The sequence below is a fragment of the Marmota marmota genome, unplaced genomic scaffold (assembly GCF_001458135.2).
Source record: "Marmota marmota marmota unplaced genomic scaffold, marMar, whole genome shotgun sequence".
In the NCBI taxonomy this organism is placed as follows: Eukaryota; Metazoa; Chordata; class Mammalia; order Rodentia; family Sciuridae; genus Marmota; species Marmota marmota.
The window spans coordinates 11,977,405-11,999,735 of record NW_025999998.1 but is presented as its reverse complement, the minus strand read 5'-3'; the positions used below and the strand labels follow the sequence as shown (position 1 = coordinate 11,999,735).

Sequence of the window (22,331 nt, the reverse complement as noted above, 5' to 3'; positions counted from 1 at the left end):
ATTTGGAAAAATAAGAGACTCAGAATAGCGAAAGCAATCCTCAGCAAGAAAAGTAAAGCAGGAGGCATCACAATACCAGGCATTAAATTATACTACAGTATAATAAACAGCATGGTATTGGCACCAAAACAGAAATGAAAACCAGTGGTACAGAATAGAAGACACAGAGATAAACCCACACAAATATAGCTATCTTATGCTAGACAAAGGCTCCATAAATGTACATTGGAGGAAAGATAGCCTCTTTAACAAATGGTGCTAGAAAAGTTGGAAATCCATATGTAGCAAAGTGAAATTAAACCCCTATCTTTCACCCTGCACACAATTCAAATTGGATCAAGTACCTAGGCATTAGACCAGAGACCCTGTGCCTACTAGAAGAAAAAGTAGGCCCAAATCTTCATCATGCCAGCTTAGAAACTGAATTCCTCAACAAAACTCCTAAAATACAATAAATAAAATCAAGAATCCATAAATGGGATAGTATTAGCCTAGAAAGCATCTTCACAGCACAGGAAACAAGAACATGAAAACAAGCCCGTGGAATGGGAGAAAATCTTTGCCACCTGCATCTCAGAGCATTAATCTCCAGGATATACAAAAAGCTCCAAAAAAAAAAAAAAAAAAAGCCCACAAATAACCCAATCAATAAATGGATAAAGGAACTGAACAGGCACTTCACAGAAGTGCATAGAAGAAGAAATAAAAATGGTCAACATTTCTAGCAATTAGAGAAAGGCAAATTAAAACTACACTGAGATTTCATCTCTAGTCAGAATGGCAATTATCAAGAATACAAGTAACAATAAATGTTGGTGAGGATGTGGGGGAAAAGGTACACTCATACATTGCTGGTATGACTACAAATGGGTTCAGCCACTCTGGAAAGCTGTGTGGATATTCCTCAGAAAACTTGGAATGGAACCACCATTTGACTCAGTTATCCCACTCCTCAGTATATACCTAAAGGTCTTAGAATCAGTGCCGCAGTCCCGCTGCAGCAGAATAACCCGGGGGTGACGAATAACTTGTGTAGATCGATACAGCAGGAGTGGGAGCCGTTTATTGTAGGACAGGAGCGGTATTTATACATTCCACACAGCTTATCTTAATTAGCATAAACTAGATACATCAGTCAACCAATAAGAAATCTCCACACTTAATGGCTTGCTGGTGTTACTTCACAAACCACTCCCTCTGGCATTTTGCCAGGCGCCATCCAGACTTGTTTACAGACTCTAACATTTCTCTGGCAAAATGCCAGGCGCCATCCTGACTTGTTTACAGACTCTAACAAATCAGCATACTATAGTGATAGCTACATCAATCTGTTTAGCAGTTCTATTCATAGTAGCTAAACGATGGAACCAACCTAGGTGCCCTTCAGTAGGTAAATGGATAAAGAAAATGTGTATATACACAATGGAATAATACTCAACCATAAAGAAGAATGAAATTATGGCATTTGCCAGTAAATGGATGGAATTTGGAGACTGTGATGCTAAGTGAAATAAGCCAATCCCAAAAAACCAAAGGCCAGTGTGTTCTCTGATATGTGGATGCTAACACAAATGGTGGGAGTATGGGTGAATAGAAGTTCATTGGATTAGACAATAAGGAGGAGCCAGAGGGGTATTGAGAAGAGAGTAGAATGTATTGGACATAATTTTCCTATGTTCATATATGAATACATGACCAGTGAAACTCCACATCATGTACAACTGCAAGAATGGGATCCTAATTACAATAAATTGTACTCCTTGTGTGTATAATATGTCAAATACACTGTACTGTCATGTTTATCTAAAAAGAACAAATAAAAATAAAAAATAAAATTTCAATTAATCAGCCCCCTGAAGTTCCTTAACAGCGACCTTAGGCAAATTACTTAAATTCTTCATGTTTCTACACCAAAAGCAGGGAATGCTAATCAAGACCTCAGAGGGTTTCTGTGAGGATCTGTCTCTAATGATATCCAGTATTACTAGTTACTTTTCTTTAATTAGCCCTTTCCTGCTTCTGACATTCTACTTTACCCCACCTCTTGCATTTCAACTTGAGTCATGAATCAGGCAGAGTTGGCCAGTGTATCAAAGAGGGAGGCACATGGTTCTGTGTGTTACCAAGCCCATTAATCGTTGGTGGAGGCTGTTGGATATTTTAAGTCCTGAGATTCCTGAGATTCATAGAAGTTGGAAAGTATTCCTCTACTCCGTGGTCACTACTCATCCCACTTAGGAAATTCTTTTTCCTCATCTGAAGACATCCAGTCCCAGTATGACCTATGGAACTGGGCTAGAAGATACACCTTCGTAACAGGATTTTTCATTCGGTGTTTACTGTGTGTTGTATACTGCCTGACACTTAATGGTTTTAATCACTTAATACCCCTCTAAGGTATTACAGTTATTGGATTCAGTTTACAAATAGGAACACTAAAGCACAGTGAGTGACATGCCCAGGAATTCCACTAAATAGGAGAGCTAGGCTGTGTACTCAATAACTTGCTATCACTCTCCTAAGAGAAAGCAAAGCTTTGAGTAAACAAAATGTTACTTTGATCAACCACAAATTGAAAAGTGGAGACTTGAGTATTTGCTGTATTTGTGAGTTTTTGCCTATTGCTTCTGTATGGAGATCTCTTTCTAATGAAGGGTGAACTTGTCTTCACTTGTAGCAGTTGGGGGAAAAGAGTTATTAGAAGTATATATAGCAACTACCATTTGTCAGACATTGTCTTGAGGAAGAAGAGTCCAAGGAATGAAGTGCCAGTTTACCTAAGTAGCTTAATGGCTTTTAAAGAGTTGTAGCCATCAAAGAAATTCTGGAGACTTTCTCATCGTGCATAAACCTTTCCACATAGCTACTTATTTAGTAAGTATTTGGGTTTTGATGTTGTCACTACCTTACAAGTTTAGAAATTTACAGTTTTACTATAGGAACAACTGACTCATCTGATTTGATTAATTGATGTTGAAAATATTCATTTCTTCATTGGTAAGTAGCAATAGTATTTAGTTGAATAAATACTTATTGAGCAGTTATTTCTCCAAACTGTGGAGAAATGGGATAGATCTCATTTTATAAAATACTGTGCAATGTTTATCATCCCCATTTCACAGGGAAGGAAACTGAGGTTTTTGTTTTTGTTTTGTTTTGTTTTTTTGTGGGTTTTTTGGGGTGTAGGGATTGAACTCAGGGGCACCCCACCATTGAGCCACATCCCCAACCCTATTTTGTATTTTTATTTAGATACAGGGTCTCACTGAGTTGCTTAATGCTTCATTTTTTTGTTGAGGCTGGCTTTGAACTCGATCCTCCTGGCTCAGTTTCCTGAGCCACTGGAATCATAGGCATGTACTACCGTACCTGGAAGGAAACTGAGATCTTAAAGAAGTGTTGTAGGTAGTAAGTAGAGTGGCTTGGATGCCAACCCAGGTATTGTGTCTTTTTTTTTTTTTTCCTGGTACTGGGAATTTAATTCAGGGGCCCTTTATCCCCAGCCTTTTTTTTAAATTTAGAGACAGGGTCTCACTGAGTTGCTTAGGGCCTCAGCCTCCCAAGCTGTTGGGAGTGTGCACCACGGGTCCTGGCAGATGTTGTGTCTTTAAGTCTTGTGCTCTTACCGCTCCTCTGTTCTGTGGGACTAATATGGAATTTCTTCTGGGCAGAGACCATATCTTAATCATCGTCACCCAGCTCAGTGCCTAGGTTGTTATATATGCTTACAGAATTTTTGAGTGAATGAATAATTTGAAGATGTGTTAGGGAGGATCTGTCTCCCTGATTTATAGTTTGATTAAGAGAATAATATTTATATAAGTAACAAAGTAAGGTACATACAAAACAGATGAAAGATTTTTTTCTAGCTAGGTAGGTCAGGAAAGCCTTTATGGGAAAGATACACTTCAGAGTTCCTGAGATATAAAAGGTTTATTGCTATTGGTATAAATATTTGAACACAGGAGGCCATTTCTGGTGAAAAGAATAGCAAGTAGGTAAATCTCAGCTATGTCCAGAGAATAGAAGGTCAACTGATTAGAGATATGTTCCCAGAATGATGGGGTTTGGCTTTAGGTGGAGCATGGCATGTGAAGGGAAATCGTGGAAAGCCAGGCAGAAAAGAAATTGGAACCAGGTTCTAGAAGGCTTCATTTTTCTAATACATATCTCCAGCACCCTGTGGTGTAGTCATACTCTACTAACTATTGTGTCTTTAAGAGCTGGCTGTGAAGTTCATGCGTCTTCTCACATGCCATACTTTTCTATGGTCTTCAGTGCCTTTATAACCATATTCATTTAGTCTCCCATAGGTGCTCCAGTAACTATTAATTTTGCCTTATAATTATTTATATGGTCTCTCCAACTAGTGGGTAACTTTATCAAGGGTAAAATCTGGTTTCATTTACAATTATATCCATTCTTTCAGTTATAAGGGTCCAATTTAATCTTTGCATATTGTCAGTACTTATAATGTTTGTACAATTAAATGACTAATGGCATAGACTTAATAAATTAAAAGTGCATTTTCCTTGGCAAATATTAAAATAGTGCCTAAAACTATTAAAAGAATAAAGAAGTTAATTTACATATTTATAGGCATATTATGTTTTTGCATGTAATAACATAATAGGAAGAATGCAGGTCAAAAATAAATGTGTGTTAATCCTACTGTTTGTTGCTTATGTATCAAACATTACAGTATGTTCCATAGTGATGAAATCATGGAACTCAAAATAAATGTTATTCTTTTATTAAGATAGTATGAAAATATAATAATTGATTTTTTAAAAAATATTTTTAGGTGTAGATGGACACAACACAATGCCTTTATTTTTATATGGTGCTGAGGATCAAACTGGGATCCCACCCATGTTAGGGGAGCGCTCTACCGCTGAGCCACAATCCTAGCCCCAACAATAATTGATTTTGTTAATTAGAATATATTTAAATGACGATAGGATACACTTAAGTGTGTTTGTTCTTAGATTTTAAAAATTTATTACTTACACACTGAAAATATCCCACTTCATGTAGACAGACATTTCAATTGCAGTATAATTGATTTGTTAAAAGCACTAAGTTGTCAGATACTAATTCAGTGTCTATGGGCAAATTGCTTAAACTTTGAGTATCTCATTTTCCCTGTCCGTAAAGCTGAGTAAGTGTATCTTGGACCATGATTATGAGACTATAGTGAAAGAATGTGAATAAAGTGCTTAATATGTCTGGTACACAATAATGGTAAATAAGCTATAGCAATCATTTTTATTATTTTATTTGGTTGGCACTTAGATACACACTTGGTAGGGTTACCTGATTTAGAATTTAATAATCCTGGTTTAATAATCTGAATTCTAGAATCTAGAATTCTCCTTTATCTAAATTTTACTCATTTTATTTTTAAAATAGGCTTTTGGAGCTTATTAGAATATGTTGAAATTTTGTTAAGACCATGATTGGTAAATAGCTTATGAATATGTGTAGGCTATTCTAGGTGAACTATAAGTCACAAACAAATGAAAAAAAAAGTTTATATGAATAAATGTAAAAGTATAAAATTAAAAACAGTGCAATTTTTAAAATTCATCACACTGATTTTTTAAAAACAATTATATAGGTCAGAATTAGAGGGACATAAATACATTTATGTTATTCTTGTCGGTATACATAGATACAATCCACTTGGAGGACAATTTGGAAATGCTTAGTAGGAGCCATACTGGTTTTTATATTGATCCAACATGGTAGTTCTACTTCAGGAAACACATCATAAAAAAAGGATCTATAAGATACAGCATCTGTTTAAAATGTTTATAGTAGTTTTATCATTGCTATAGTTATAGTAGTTTTATCATTGCTATAGTTATGTAAAAATATGCAAAGAGGGAAAATTTTTGTAGGAAATTTTAAATTAATTATGTTAAATGGGTTGTATTATGAGTGATTTTTTTTTCTTTTGAACATTTGCACATATTTGATATTTATGAAATTAAATGAAAGTGGTTAGAAATTATTTCTTTTCCTTGGTAAATATTAGTGCCAAAACTACTGAAAGAATGAAGTGGTTAATTATTTACTGGCATATTGTAAAATTGTTTCAAGGTCTGAGTTTTAGAAAAGGTAGACCTAAGTGGAAGAAAGTCTTGAGGATAATCTTCAGTTTAGAGCCAGGTATCTGTCTTTAAAATTAATACGACCTGAGATATATGCTGTTATATGACAGAAAAGGAGAGAACCTTAAGATAAAGAAACTAAGATTTAAAGGTCAAGACTATTTGTTTTTAAAATTACTTCTCTTTATTTTAGAATTGATAGATGTCACGTGTACCCTGCTGCTTTTAAACCCAGACTTTACCACAGCATGGAATGTAAGGTATGTAGTTTTCATCAGTGATAAGATAAAATTTGTCTAGATTTCTTAAGTCTTAGAAGCTCTGTGAGTTGTTAGCTGTTTGAAAAATGAAATGTAAACCATATGTCCAGGGCATCCTACATTTATTTCTTCAACCCCTTCTTCATAATAACTTCACAGCAATTCTAACACATAAACCATGCTCCTTTTTGCATTTCTGTATTCTATAAACTTTTGTCTAAAATATAAATGTCCATGTTGAGTTTTGTTTGATGTATGCTTTTACTTTTCTTCCTTTCTAGGGGTTACAGGCAACTGGCATAATTGATTGGATTATAAGGTGTGTGAGAAGCTCTGTAGTACAGTAGAAAGTTCATAGGATGGGGATTCAAAGCCAAGAACTTTTAGTCTTGGTTTTATCACTAATATTGAGGGGCATATCATTCAAAAATCTCTGATACTCAGTAGCTTGGTGTCACATTTTATTTATATATTACATTCTTTGATTCTGATTATTGCAGCTTTCAAACCCAAAATATTTGATAGAAATATCACAATTCAGATCAAGATATATTTCATATTTTCCCATAGAAAAGAGCCAGAGATTATAATTCTCTATGTTTAAAGATGGCTTAAGTCATACTTTAATTTTATGTATTTTAAGCAATCACATTTTGAGTTGCTACTGAATTTCATGTGTGCAATGGATTTTTAAGAAGATAAGTTCTATTATATGTCTTTTTACACTGTCCTTTGAATAATAATTAGCTATTTAAAGAGTATAAACATAAATATAAAAAGTATAGAATAAGATGTAAGACTTTACTTTTTTTATAATTTTAAAAATCTGATTCTCTTGTGAAAAGCATTGCAGTGGTAAAGAAATAGATTAATGCTTATTGAGAGGCTACTATATGCTTGGGATTGTCCTGTGACTTTATATGTTATGTCGTGTTTCGAACAATACTTGACAACGTTTGTTCATTCATCAAATATTTATCAATTAACTTATATACTAGGTGTTAGGTCCTGGGGATAGAACCATGAATAAAACAAACAAAAATTCCTATTCTTGTGGAATGTTTATTTTAAAAGGGGAAGAAAAGCAATACGGGCATTTATAAGTGAAATATATAGCAGACCACTTGGTGATAATTCCTGTGGAGAAAAAGTAGGAAAAGAATGTAGGGAAGGCCAAAAACAGAACAGGAGGAGTGGCATTACAGTTTTAAATAGGTGTCATTTTTGAGCAATCCTTTGATTTCTTGGGTGAAAAGCCTTCCAAGGAGAAAGAACAGCAAGTGGAAAAGCCATCAGTATTGCCTGCCAGTGTTCCTGGTTGTTCTGGGATAGCAAGGAAGCCAGTGTAGCTAGAGGATCATGAATGAATGTTAGTGTAAGAGATGTGCTCAGAGAAACAGGCCAGCTCTCACAAGGTTTAACTGTTGTAAGGACTTTGACTTTGGATAAAACAAAGTCGTTCAAGGCTTTCAAGCTAAGGAGGGACATTAACTTAGGTTTTAAAACTCTTTCCCGGGGTTGGGGTTGGGGTTGTGGCTCAGTGGTAGAGCACTTGTCTAGCATGTGTGAGGCACTGGGTTCGATTCTCAGCACTGCACAGTAAAAAAAGGTCCAACAACTAAAAAAGAAAAAAAAAGTACATATATTATATACATATATATCAAAAAATTGAGAAGTGAAAAATGAATTTTAAAAAATCTCTTGTTTCCTGTGTGGAAAGTAGACTATAAGGAGTGTAGGGAGTGGTTGGGAAGTTAGGGAGTGCTTCCAATAATTAAGGTGAGAGATGTTGAAGAACAGCTCAATAGAAGTGGTAAGAAGTAGTGAAATTTTAAGCTTTAGAAAATAGGAAGAAGGGAGGCATGTCTTACTCTGGTTTTTTTGCTCTGAGTTTACCAAAATGGAAATATGTGGAAGAGGAGTATATTTGGGAGGTAGGGGTAGTAGGGGTAGGTGCTAGTTGGCAGTTAATAGTTTCAGTTTAGGACATGTTAGGTTTGTGTCCATGTATTTCTATATTATCTGCAGTTCAGGGAGGTGTTCTGGGCCAGATATAAATGTGGGGATTGATAACATATAGATGGTTTGAAAGCCATGAACTGTTGGGATCTTTTTTTGGAGTGGGTATAGATAGTGAAAATAACCAGTCCAAAGATGAGCCCTGGGACACTATAGTATTTTAACAGTTGCATACTCCAATACAGTAGCCATTGGCCACAAGTGGCCAAGTAACCCCAAAGTGAAATATATCAATGATTTTTATATTGATAACTCCTTGAAATTATAAAATTTTGGATATACTGAATTAAGTGAAATACATTTGTATTTATTTCTAATATAACTTAGACAATTTAAAATCTTACATATGCTTACTTTTGTGACTCATTGTATTTCTATTGGATAGTACTGTTTTAGCATTTCAAGATGAGGAAGAATCAGCAAAGAGGACTTTTAGGAAGGTACTGTGGCTTTACAGTTGAGAACTTTCTCATATGAGGGGGCCATGTCTTATTTCTTTTCCCCTTATATTTCTCTAGTGCCTGGCACATAATACATATGCGATTTGAAAGCTGGGAACTGAAAATAAGTCATGTTAAGTGAAAAAGACATGAAGATAATAGGGAGAGGGGAGTATTACATTTTTATTCATGTTGTGATATTCCTCATCGTTTGAGAAGAACTGAAAATCTCAGCAAAAAATTAACTAGCATAACATATATACAGATCTGTATATATGTGTATACATACATACATATATATACACACACATATATATGCGCACATACACACATTATTTATTGTATATTTTTAAGGCAGTGCAGTATAGGAGAAAGAATCTTCTCTTAGAGAATTTAGTTCTGTTTCATCAGTTATCAGTCAGCTTAAGACAAAACTTTAAATTTCTCAAGAGTTTTATTTTCTTATCTGTGAACTAAAAGATTTTAAATTTTCATGTTTCTTTTGAAACTTGTTTTTTTTCATTACATGTGATTGGTCTTATGAAGGGCCATTGTCTCCTGGATGAGTAGAAAGGGAATCTTGATTTTTAAAAAGTCAATTGCAGGTATGTGTTCTAGTAAATTTTATTATTAGTATAACTGATTGATATTTAAAGACAGAATTATGGGTAAATTTTACATTCTGAGTAGAAATCAACCAGCTTTGGAAATAAACTGGTCTAACATGTAAGGTCTCTATTACAAATCAAATACTCTGCACTTTGTTTACTTGTTTGTATATTTCTTTTGCAGTAACCCTGGGAGACATTGGGTCATTTTTTACTATATTTTACAAACTGGTAAAAGATAATACTCCTCTAGTTCAGTTTGTAAGTGCTGTGGTTTTAGGGGGAAAATAGGAGCATGAACAAGTTTTTGAGCTAGCTCTTGTAGTGAGTGATGCATATGCTGGGCTTTGTGGCACATTCTTATAACCCCATCTATTCCAGAGGCTAAAGCAGGAAGATCACAAGTCTGAAGCTAGCCTCTGCAACTTGGAGAGATCCTGTTTCAAAATTTTATAAAAAAAAAAAAAATAAAAGGGATGGGGTTAGGGATGTAGCTCATTGGTAGAGCACCCCTGGATTCAGTTCCCAGTATAATAAATTAATTAATTTTAAAAATTCTGCTAGTTATAAAAAGCTATTTTTTCTACTTTCAATATTTGTGGATTACTTGATGAAAGAGGTTGATTTCATAATAATATCCAATTTTTTTCATTAGTTAAAGCAAAACATCTTTGAGCAACTAGAAGAGCCGACACAAGGCTCCAGGGATTCAAGTTCTTCATTCAGCATATTGATTTAAATTGGTAACTATAATTTGAAGATTTTATGTTTGGTTTTGACACTTGGAGCTAGGAAACCTTGGATGACTTACTGAACCTCTCTAAGTCTCAGTTTCATCATCTGTAAAATTGAGATAATATTAGATTAAACCATATGAAATTGTTTTTTTTTTTCTTTCTTTTTTTTATTTATTTCTTACATACATGACAATAGTAGAGTGCATTACCTTCATAATTTTTCATTCACAGCACAATTTTTTTGTAACTCTGTATATAAAGTATTTTCACACCAAATTATACCATTATACATGAGCTCTCTTATTTTTTTTGCATATAATTAATATACTTTTATACCACCATTTATCATATCTCTGTTTGTATATAAGGTATGTTAACACCAAATTCACATCTTCATACATGAATTTTGTATAATGATGACCCTCTCCTTCCATCATCCTAGCTATTCCCCTTCTCCCTCTCTTTCCCTCCCTCCCCTGTTCTCTATCTAGAGGTAATTTTCCTCCCATGCTCTCCCTCCCTACCCCACTTTGAGTCACCCCCCTTAAATCAGAGAAAACATTTCGGCATTTGTTTTTTGGGGATTGGCTAACTTCACTTAGCATAATCTGCTCTAATGCCATCCATTTCCCTGCAAATGCCATGATCTTAATTGTTTTTTAGTGCTGAGTAATATTTCATTGTATATAAATGCCACAATTTTTTTATCCATTCATCCACTGAAGAACATCTAGGTTGGCTCCACAGTTTAGCTATTGTGAATTGTGCTGCTATAAACATTGATGTGGCTGTGTCCCTGTAGTATGCTGTTTTTAGGTCCCTTGGGTATAGTCTGAGAAGAGGAATAGCTGTGTCAAATGGTGGTTCCATTCCCAGCTTTCCAAGGAATTTCCAGACTGCTTTCCAAATTGCACTAATTTGCAGTCCCACCAGCAGTGTATGAGTGTACCTTTTTCCCTGCATCCTCGCCAACACTAGTTGTTGTTTGTCTTCATAATGGGTGCCACTCTTACTGGGATGGTATCTTAGCATAGTTTTAATTTGCATTTCTCTGATTGCTAGAGATGATGAGCATTTTTTCGTATATTTGTTGATTGATTGTATATCCTCTTCTGAGAAGTGTCTGTTCAGGTCCTTGGTCCATTTGTTGATTGGATTATTTGTTTTTTTGGTGCTTATCTTGTTGAGCTCCTCATATACCCTAGAGATTAGAGCTCTATCTGATGTGTAAGGGGTAAAAATTTGTTCCCAAAATGTAGGCTCCCTGTTCACCTCATAGATTATTTCTTTTGCTGAGAAAAAACTTTTTAGTTTGAATCCATCCCATTTGTTGATTCTTGGTTTAAACTCTTGTGCTATAGGCATCTTATTAAGAAAGTTGGGGCCTAGCCCCACATGATGAAGATTAGGGCCTACTTTTTCTTCTGTTAGATGCAGTTTCTGGTTTATGAAATTGTTTTTGTACACTTAAAAGAAAGTTGAATCTCAACATCCTAGTGTTCATTTCTAACACCATTCTCTAAGAGAAGGAATTGGTTTTCTTGGATAAATGGCTGATTCTAGGATCAAGGTAGGAAGTATACAAGATGAGCCTAAAGCATCTTATAAAGGAAGAAATGTGTTCAAAAATCAGCATGGTGAGGGTATGCTAAAGGAATATAAAACCTGTTGAAAGAGCTTTCAATAAGGCACTGAAATTATTTGAGCAACAAAGTAGATACATATCCACCCCCTTATCCTGGGGAGGTATGTGCCAAGACCCCCCAGCAGATGCCTGAAGCCAAGGAGAGTATGCTTTTTTCCACCAAGTTACTAAAAATAATATTTCATTGTGTATAAATGCCACAATTTTTTTATCCATTCATCCACTGAAGAACATCTAGGTTGGCTCCACAGTTTAGCTATTGTAAATTGTGCTGCTATAAACATTGATGTGGCTGTGTCCCTGTAGTATGCTGTTTTTAGGTCCCTTGTATATAGTCCGAGAAGAGGAATAGCTGGATAAAGGGATGATTGACATCCTGAGCCATACAGACGAAATTTCATCCTGCTACTCAGAATACATGCACTTTAGAATTTGTGAATTATTTCTGGAATTTTCCATTTAAAATTTTCAAAACTACAGTTGATTGTGGATGACTTAAGTTGCAGATAAAGGGGACTACTGTAATATAGTAATGGCTTAGACCCCATATCCATAAGTCCATAGTGATATAAATGAATCAATTAATAAGTAGGGGACAAATATCTTGTTAATTTATCTTATTTATCTGGATGGTTCCCTTCAAGGATTTGGAGCTTAATTCCAGACACCTTAATTGTGCAGTGTGCACTGAATAAAAAATCATAGTGACTTCCTTCCTAAAAGTACTAAAGAAACCTGACATATATTATCTCAGCCCAGTAATCCATATCAGCATCAATAGCATCTTGATACTATGTGTCCCTACTATGAATACATGAGAATGACCCTTTAGCTGTGTGGTCTTCCTCTGCCAAACCCATAACACTAATCTAATCACGAGAAATACAGTATATACAATACCTGACCAATACTTTCAAAACTATCAAGGCCATTAAAAGCAATGTAAATTTGAAGAGCCTAAGAAGACATAACAACTAAATATAACGTGGAATCGTGGATGGGACTTTGAAACAGAAAAAGGAATTTGGTAAAAACTAAGGAATTCTGAGTGAAGTGTGGACTTCCACTAATAATATATCATTATTAATCATCAGTTTTGATAAGTGAACCACAGTAATACAAGATGTTGATGAGGAAAACTGGGTGCGAAGTGTACAGGAATTCTCTGTATTATCCTTATAACTTTCTGTAAAAATATGGAAGTTATAAAATAAAAAAGTTTATTTTTTTAGAAAAGTTGAATACTAGCAATTTCATGTAACTCAACAAATACTTACTATAAGATTGTTGTGGTAGTAATTAGGTAACATATGTAAATCACTTAAAATAGTACCTGATTCAGGAAATGTTCTGTAGATGATAATTTTTACAAGGATGGCTGTTATTATTTGTGTTGCTTCAGACAGAGTAACTGAGATTGAGGGAAAAAAGATGGCATTTATTTACTCAATATTTATTATGTGCCAATTACTGACCTGACCAGTGGAGATCATAATCAAAATACAGTTTGAGATAAAAAATAGAAAAATCTAAAAAGTAAAATAAACTTTGTGGAAGTATAAAAAGTATAGTTATCTCCTAGAGAAGGGAATCATGCTGCTTACTTTAGTAACTTCTGAAGGTTCCTATGGGCCTGTTTAACTATAGATAACTAGCTGATTTTCATAATGATGAACAGGAGGACTTGAAAGGAAAGTGATGAGTTTTTTTTTATTTTTTTCATATACTCTTCAGTTGTTGAACGAAATATACAGCAAAGATTAAGTTATTGTTTGAAAAATCTGCTTTGTGGAAAATCTCATTCCTTTCATAATTCTTCTTGTTGTTTTTTTAAAGTCCCTCATTCTTTTTCCTTCTCACCCTTTTTTAGAAGGCAGCCCTCATAATTTCTTTCCACAAAGATTATACCTAAATTATGGTACTTTCTTCACTAACTCTGTTCTCTAATCTCCAAAAAATACCAACACCTTTTCCCCTTCGAGTTAGTTCTCTCCATGATTATTTGATGATCCTAGCTTCATTCCTCCTCTGTAAGCAGTGTCTCATTGGGGAATTTTAGCATTATTTATATCAGTGACTATCATCACAAAAGCCTTTTTTTTTTTAAAGCTATCCAGTAGTTTTCCAGAGCTTAGGATATTAATATCTTAACTTGTTTGAGTTAGAGTACTTTTTGAATCCATGAATGAATGGAAATTTTATCTCCAGCCATATTCTTACTTGAAACTCAAATTTATTAGAGCAATTATTGTTTTTTAATTGTGTCTATAGGATGTGCAATTGCCATAATGTAACCACTTAGTATACTTCTTTTTAAGGTGTCTTTTAAAAATTTGTTTACAACAGTATACAACACTTACAAGTGTTCAGTCCTGCCTCTAGGAATGTTTATTAAATTGATATTTAAATTTTGCTTTCTTTTTTATGATTCTATGGCATTCATAGATATCATTGATTAAAGTTTTTTCAGACTATGTTATCTTCCCCAAATGCTACTTCATTGTTCAAAAGAAATTCATTGTCCATAATTAAAGAAATTTAGTAAAGAGTTAGTTATTTAGTTAGTTAGTTAGTAAAGAGGTGACTCCTTCTTTTCTGAAGAAAAAATTTATTATATATCTTATATCTGGGAATAAAGAAAAGCAGTTGCAAATAAGGACAAGTCTTGAATTTAGTAAATAGAAATTAAGGTTAATACAATAAATTTTCTATAATAGTGGATTTGAACTTTAATATTTCTCATCTGAAGGGCTATTAAAACACAGATTACTTGCCCACTTTTATTAAAACACAGATTACTTGCCCACTGTTTCCCATTCAGTGTGTCCAGGTGAGGCCTGAGCATTTGCATTTATCCTAAGTTCCAGATGATGACTGATGTTGGAACCACGTTGAAAAGCACTGCTCTACAAAGTAGTTAAAATTACATAGAGCAATCTTTTTTTTTTTTTTTTTTTTTTTTAATATTTATTTATTTATTTTTCGGTGGACACAACATCTTTGTTTGTATGTGGTGCTGAGGATCGAACCCGGGCCGCACGCATGCCAGGCGAGCGCGCTACCACTTGAGCCACATCCCCAGCCCCAACATAGAGCAATCTTTTACCTCCTTTTACTTCATAAATATTCCTACTTATTGTATACAAAAAAATATTACTGATCTCAGAACAGAAAATATCTAAGACTATAAAAGCAATTGACTTGCATTACATTTCTTTTTAATGATAAATAGGTTTCCTGTCCATTGAAAAGAAAATAGTCCATAAATCCATTTATTAAAATGACTATAAACCTTCTGGGTGTTGCTTCAAATTATAAAATTACTAACCTTAAAACAATTATAAAATACAAGTATTCATTGTCACTAATTAGTATTTTCATTAAAAAGGAAGTTATTTTCCTTATCAAATAAAAATTTAGAAATAGTTTATTGCTACTAAAAAGAATTTTTTATGGTATTTAGGAACCAAATCCATCTAATCCAATATAAGAGACTGACTCTGGTTTTGTTGAGTAGAAACTTCTCTAAAATAAATTAATAATCAGCTCTACCCCAAGAAGGACATTTTAGAATTAATAAGTAAGAGCAAATGATTTGGTTTTATTATAAAATAATAGATATATTGAATTAATTGGGAAGTATAATAAAAAATACCAGCATCTATTATGCAAAACTTATTCAAGAAATTAAATGTTAAATTTTATTTAGTGAAAACTATGTACCAAATACTTTTGTGATGTTCTTTATAACTGCACAGAAGCTTTGGTTGGGCTTGACCATCTTTTTTAAAACAACAAAAACCTTATATATCTATTACTTCTGTTTATATTCAAGAAAGAGTGGCCCAATATATCAGGGGCCATGCAGCTATTTCACCTGGTAATACCTCTTTTGGAAACTTATCCCAAATAATAGTACAAAAGAAACAAGTTACAAGCACAAGGGTTTTTGGTATTTCCCCACAATTTTTTTTAGAATAGCAAAAAGTTAGAAGCAACCTAAAATGTAACAGTGGGAGAAAGGACATTAAATTACATCACAGCTACTGAATTAAAACTATGATCATTCACAGTGTTCATTACAAAAATTATATGGAACTATAGGAGAATTCTTAAGATGTGCTGAGAGCAAGATATAAAATATATTTGCATGCAGGAAAGAAGGAACTATTCAAAAATAAAAATAATTGTATTTATTAGGATAATGATTCAACAGATTTTTTTTCCTTACATTTCAATCATGTTGTGTTTGGTTTTTTTTTTTAATATGTATATTCTTTCATTGTTGTTTGGGGGATTATTTATTTTTGGATAATGAACTAGACCATATCAAGTTCTATTTAAGAAGCTAGAGCACTTCTTGAACACTGTTGGATCTGCCTTAGAGATACTGCTCTCAGGTCATGTAACTTTTAGAAATGAGATAGGCTAGGAAACACCTTTAGTATCCCAAATACTTAACTAAAGTTCTGTTGTTTATTTAAGAACTTCTTTTTCTGCTTATTAATTATTTTGAGATTATGAGAATACATTCTTGACAACTGTGTATGACATGTTTATGACAGTTTTATATACCACAGTGGTTTGGAGTATTCTCTTTCTCTCCAATTCTTAGAAATTCACTTCACAATGAGGTTATATTAAAAGTCATTCAGAATGTTTGAATAGAAGAATAAAGTAATGTTTTGTTTTTTAATTTTTTTTTTTACAGGAAAGAGCTGATCCTCTCTGGCACTTTAAATCCAATTAAGGACTTACATCTAGGAAAACTGGCCTTAACTAAGTTTCCAAAGAGTCCAGAAACATGGATTCACAGGTGTGATTAATTTACAGCATAGTATTCTTGTTTAGAATTAACAATGACTGGAGAAAGAAACAGCATTGTGAAGCAGGGTTGTGTGTTGATTCAAAGCATGAATTCTAAAGTCATGTTACCTACATTTCCAATCTAGGGCTATCACTGGCTACCCAAGTGCTTGTAAGAAATGATTTAACCTCTTCAATTTTCAGTGTTCACATTGCTAAATGACAGTAATTATTACACTCATATCGTACAGTTAATAGTTCAAGGTACATGGGAACAGTACCACATGTAAACACTACCAAAGTGCCTGTCATGTATTAAATACTTAGTAAACATTAGCTACTGCTAACTGTGGTAATGTGAAGACTGCATTTAGAGATTCAACTACAATGAGTATCTTGCATTTGAATGTGTTAGGTTGCATTCCTGGTAAAGAAGTTGGTGGTGATTGTTATGGTTATTCAAATTAACTTATAAAGGAAGCTAAAGGCAGCTAAGACAAAGGGCGCATAGGCTATAATTACTAGAATCACTAATGCAAAGAGTAATTTTAAAGACCTGAGGTAGTGAGATGGAAATAAGGACCCTCAAAATCATGGCCAGCCAGAAGCTTATTTTTCTTATTTATAACTGCTTTTATTTGACTACAATTGAATGAAAAAGGTTTGCTGCCTGGTGATAATGGAGAAGTTACTCTGTAGTTATTTTCACTAAGCCACTTATTTTTAATTGTGGGCATTTTTATTTATTTCAGTATAAGGAATCTTAGGTATAATTGTTCCTTTGGCTAGCATTTCAAGGCAGCTCCTCTCAAACCACAGTTGTATTTTCTTATTTACTAGAAATTGGAATAGGCCTTAGAGAGTCATGGCATTGTGTGGGGGCTTAAAAAGGGATGGGGCAGGGCAAAGATAATATTAAAAATGCATTCATCAATTATTAGGTGTCTTTAGTTTTTTAATGAAGTAATAATTTTGTTAAACAAAACCTATTATTTAAACACGATGAATTGAGTTTTCTTATTCAATTTTCTGTACCTCTGGGTCAGAAATTTTTAGTCTAAAAGAATGCTTTCATAAGAGGAAAATGTTTGTACAACCAAAAGCATTAAGTAGTTAGAAATGCTTTTTACAGCTTTTGGTTTAAATGTATGTTAGTACAGATCTTAAATAGACAAAGGGAAAAATCTATGGATAAAGACATTTTAAAACATCTTCTGATGGTTTAAATTATATTGTATTCTTTCTAGATTTTATGCTGCAATATAGAAATTTTGCATAATGAAAGCTTTCCAGGTGCAGCATCTCATTTGCACACAAATATACATAGGGGTGAGGCATGCACATGTAATTGAAGATGTGAACCATGACTCTGCTACTAATATTTACCAGCCATTAATTAATACTCCATAACCATCACCACTACACATAAATACACAGACTAGTTCCTTTTAAGTTTCTTGGTCAAATGGAATTTGGGAGTTGTCATTCAAAACTGATGATATTCTTTTTTTGACAGATTTTAAAGTTTTAGAAAGTATTTCCTTTCCTGTTTGTCCTGTTTTAGTCATACTCCTAAATTTAATTGTCTTCAAAACAGCAAGCCCTTCTTACTTCTCTCAAAATTAGGCTTATAGATAGGACTATTTTGCATTAATAAATAAATGCAGAGAACACTGAACAAAGAATACTGTCTTTTTTCCTCTCTGGTTTATGTTCTTTCCTTGTTTTTCCCAAATGCTTCCTTAACAGGCGATGGGTGCTACAACAGCTAATTCAGGAAACTTCCTTGCCTTCCTTTGTGACCAAAGGAAATTTGGAAACAATCCCTTCAGAGAGGACACAGCGACTAATACAAGAAGAGATGGAAGTCTGTGGTGAAGCAGCAGGGAGATATCCAAGCAATTATAATGCCTGGTCTCATCGCATCTGGGTGTTACAACACTTGGCCAAGCTAGATGTCAAGGTAGGGCTATTATTCAGTCCCAGTGGGCAGACTATCAGCCTGTCCTTTAAATCTTCCTCAAAAGAATTTAAAACTCTAAAGGAGTAGAGGAAGTAATGGTTCAGTAGCATGAACAGATTATGACTGCTGATACCCCTAGAGAACACCTGGCAATTATGGAAGTGTTTTCATTATCCACTAGTGTGGTTCTGGGGCACCAGTAAGGCTAGTGCATTGGTAGACAAAGGGAGGCTAAACCATTCAGGGAAGGTTGAGCACTCACTTTGTCCTGAAACAAGAAAAGATTATTAAGCCTTTTAGAATTTGGAACTATTTTTTGGTAGTCTCTAGTTATATGCTCACTGTGCTGAATCAACTGGCTATCTTTTCCAATATCCTCTCCTGGAAGTTGGGGAAGAAGAGAGGGTACAGAAGATACCACCCACGTGTTCCCACATTTGACAGAGCCTGTAAATTATCTGAAGTTTCCTAGGTTCTATTTCAGGCCTAAAAATCAGAATGAGGTTGAATCCACAGATTCAGAGAATTATTTGGATGCAGTGTGAGGTTGGAACCTCTCATAACCTAATTTCAGTTTTAAAATGAGGAGATGGAGGTTTCCAGAGAATTTTAATAGTTTAGAGTTAGCCACAGTTGTACCATATATTATTCATCACTGAAATCCAGGTATCGCTTGTGCTCCTTTTTATATATTACAGCATCTCAATTTTTCCCTCCTTTTTTTTCTTATGGCATTTTAATGTCATAAGAATCTCGAGTACTTATCTCCTTCTTCTTACATCTCACTTTGCATGTTCTCATTCCCTATTTTATTTCCTAGCCAGAGATTCTTCCAGAACAAATAGATTTTTTACTTTAAGGAGATTTTAAGCTAACAGTTTTGGAAGAGAATCCCTTTTCTTTTCAGTTTATATGGCTATGAGTTTCAGGAGTGGAGTCCACCTGCTGGAGTAGAAAAAAGATCAAAACTTAGACTCCCATCAGCCTGAGTCCAAATTCTGCCCTTACCAGCTATATATAGGAAAGTGAGGCTTTAATGTTTTTACTTTTGAAATGAGGAGTCTACTCTCTGCCTCTGGGTTATTTTGAGAATTATTGCCTGAATTAATTTGTGGAAAGTACTGGGCATCTCAGAGAGGTTTACTAAATTTTAGTTTTTTAAATCTGCTCTCCCATGAATAAAAAATTTAGGTAAAATTGGCTATCAGTTTGCTTGATCAATTCAGTGTAATTTATTCATGAAAAAGTGCCAACCCCCCTCCCCCCATCATCCCCAGCCACTCTCCTGTGTACTGATTGAGATAGTAAAGACAAGAACTTTCTATCAAAAGATTGAAACTGGTTGAGGAAGCAAATCAACACTTACAAAGCAGCATGTACTTGAAGGGACTGGGGGAATCTCAGGATACATGTAAGAACAGAGAAATGGCTCTTCGTCTAGGTCTTTGGAAACAGCTGAGGCTGGAAGCATGCATAAAAGTTCTTTGATGTGTTGTCAGTGTTATGAAGTGCTTTAGAGCTGTTTATCTCAACTCCACAGTTTGATAATGGGGAGAGTAGGAGTGGAGGATAGAGCGGAGGTTTGTGGGTCCAGTTTGGGTCCAGACTCCAGGTGAGCTTAGAGGTCTTTGGAAACACTCCCGCCCGCCATGTTGTAGACCTTTTCAAGTAGCGTTTCATAAAATCAGGAATAAGGGACCAAGACACAATTTTTGTTACTTGAGACCATCATATGTTAAAGATGTCAGCTTATTAGTGGACTCTGGCTGAGCTGCCTGGATTTACTCATAGGCTCACATGTTGTCAGCCTTCCTTGACCTACCTTGGGAGGTGTGGGAGCCTGCCGTTCTTCCTGTCACTGCCACCACTGCAGCATCTTTTGTTCTCATTGTTTTCAGAAAAGAGTGCTGAGTTTTCAAAATCCCTTTTCTGTTGTTACAAGCCATTGGACCCAACTAGGATAACATGTTCTGCTATGCTTTGTCTACTAGAGGAAGCAATATCAAAAGTATTAGTAATCTAGAGCAACTTAAAATACATGAAAATAAACTGGCATTTTTTAAATTAGAAAATTGAAAATGACTTTTTAAAGTGCTAGTATCCTGTATGATATGAGTATGAAAATAAACATTGTAAAATTGTTATCTTAAACAGTCCTGCTTCCAGGAATTCATCATAAAGAAATAATAGGGATGTGGTATTGTGTAATGATAAAAGGTTACATTCTGTGTTCATGCAGGCTAACTTGCATCCTGACTCTACCTCCAGTTTGCTCTGTAACCTTGAGGAAGTTAGACTGTCTTTTAACTTTTGGCTTCCTTTTCCTGTCTCATCCACTGATGCACATTGAATGGACAGATTCACATGAAGTGGCTCTTACTAAGAGCCCAATAAACATTGGCCATTATATTAAATATAAAGGTCTGATATATAAAAGTAGCATTTATAGTGGTTAAAAACTTGAAAAACTAATTCTCCAAAATTGAGGGACTAGGTACATTACAGTTTATCACAGATTAGAATATTTTATTGCTCCTAAACATAGTACTTAGATAATTATATAAAGATAGATATTCATAGTAGATTAAGGTCATAAGCTAAATATGTGGGGCACTTCATATAATTTTAATCTATTAAGCATTGAATGAGATAATAAACACTTGTAAGTGTTTGGAACATTTGTATGATCAGAATCTGCAAAGCAGATTATCGAGTGTCAGACACTAGGAAGGAGAGACTGGGGGAATGACTCATTGCTAATACAAATGGGATTTTTTGGTTTGGTTTGGTTTGGGGTTTGCTTTTGGGGATGTGATGAAAATGGTTTACATTAGATAGTGGTGACAGCTGTACAACTCCAAGTATACTAAAAACCACTGATTTATTTTTTAACTTAAAAAATTGACTTCAGAGTTCATTAGAAAGAATAAATCTTAAGAAATAAATTGTTGAATAAAAGAAGAACACTATACCATCAGATGTTTAAATGTTTAAATAATTAAAATATGGTACTATTTCAGAAACTCAGTAATGGAAAGGATACCAAGCCCAGAAACAAATCCCATTGCATACTATGTACAGATTTCATCGATGATGACTATGGCATTTCTCTTAATTAAAGAGTCTTTATCCAGTTTGTTGATAAAAACTTACTTTGTAGAAAATAATTGGGTTTTTACCTCATACTACATAAGCTATGTGCAAGTGAACCAGGCAAATACTTCATGATATCACTTGTATGTGGAATTTTAAAAAGTTGAACTCATAGAAACAAAAAAGTAGAGTGATAGTTGTAGGAGTTGGGGTGGGGAAAAGAATAGGGAGTTGCTGGTCAAAGGTACAAAGTTTCAGTTAGGATAAATAAGTTTTGGAGATAATATATTTAAAAATTGCTAATAATAGGTCTTTAGTGTTCTAACCATGACAAATATGTGAGGTGATAGATAAGTTAATTAGCTTGATCATGGTAGTCATTTCACAGTACATACATAAAACATTATGTTGTACACCATAAATATATAACAGTTTTTATTTGCCAGCTGTATCTCAGTAAACCTGGTGGTGGAAAAGGATTAAAAAATTAATTGCAATAAGATATTGACCAAAAAAAGTGACAAATTGAGACTTAATATCTCTTTAATATATAAATATCTCAGAAAACTGTAAAACATGACTATTACAAATATAAAGTTAGGTAACTCATAAATGAAGAGAATTAGGCAAAATAGGTATTTCAT

General features: G+C 34.2%; 1 protein-coding gene across 3 annotated transcripts in view; it reads left to right on the top strand.

The window, feature by feature from the left end:
• Window positions 1-22,331, top strand: part of Ptar1 (protein prenyltransferase alpha subunit repeat containing 1) — a 52,095-nt gene that overhangs the window by 16,363 nt on the left and 13,401 nt on the right. For all 3 annotated transcript variants that reach the window (XM_015492911.2, XM_015492910.2, XM_015492909.2), the window contains exons 3-5: window positions 6,310-6,376; window positions 16,537-16,641; window positions 18,381-18,594. In XM_015492911.2, the coding sequence (XP_015348397.1) occupies window positions 6,310-6,376; window positions 16,537-16,641; window positions 18,381-18,594 (386 nt within the window). The remainder of the gene's footprint in view (window positions 1-6,309; window positions 6,377-16,536; window positions 16,642-18,380; window positions 18,595-22,331) is intronic.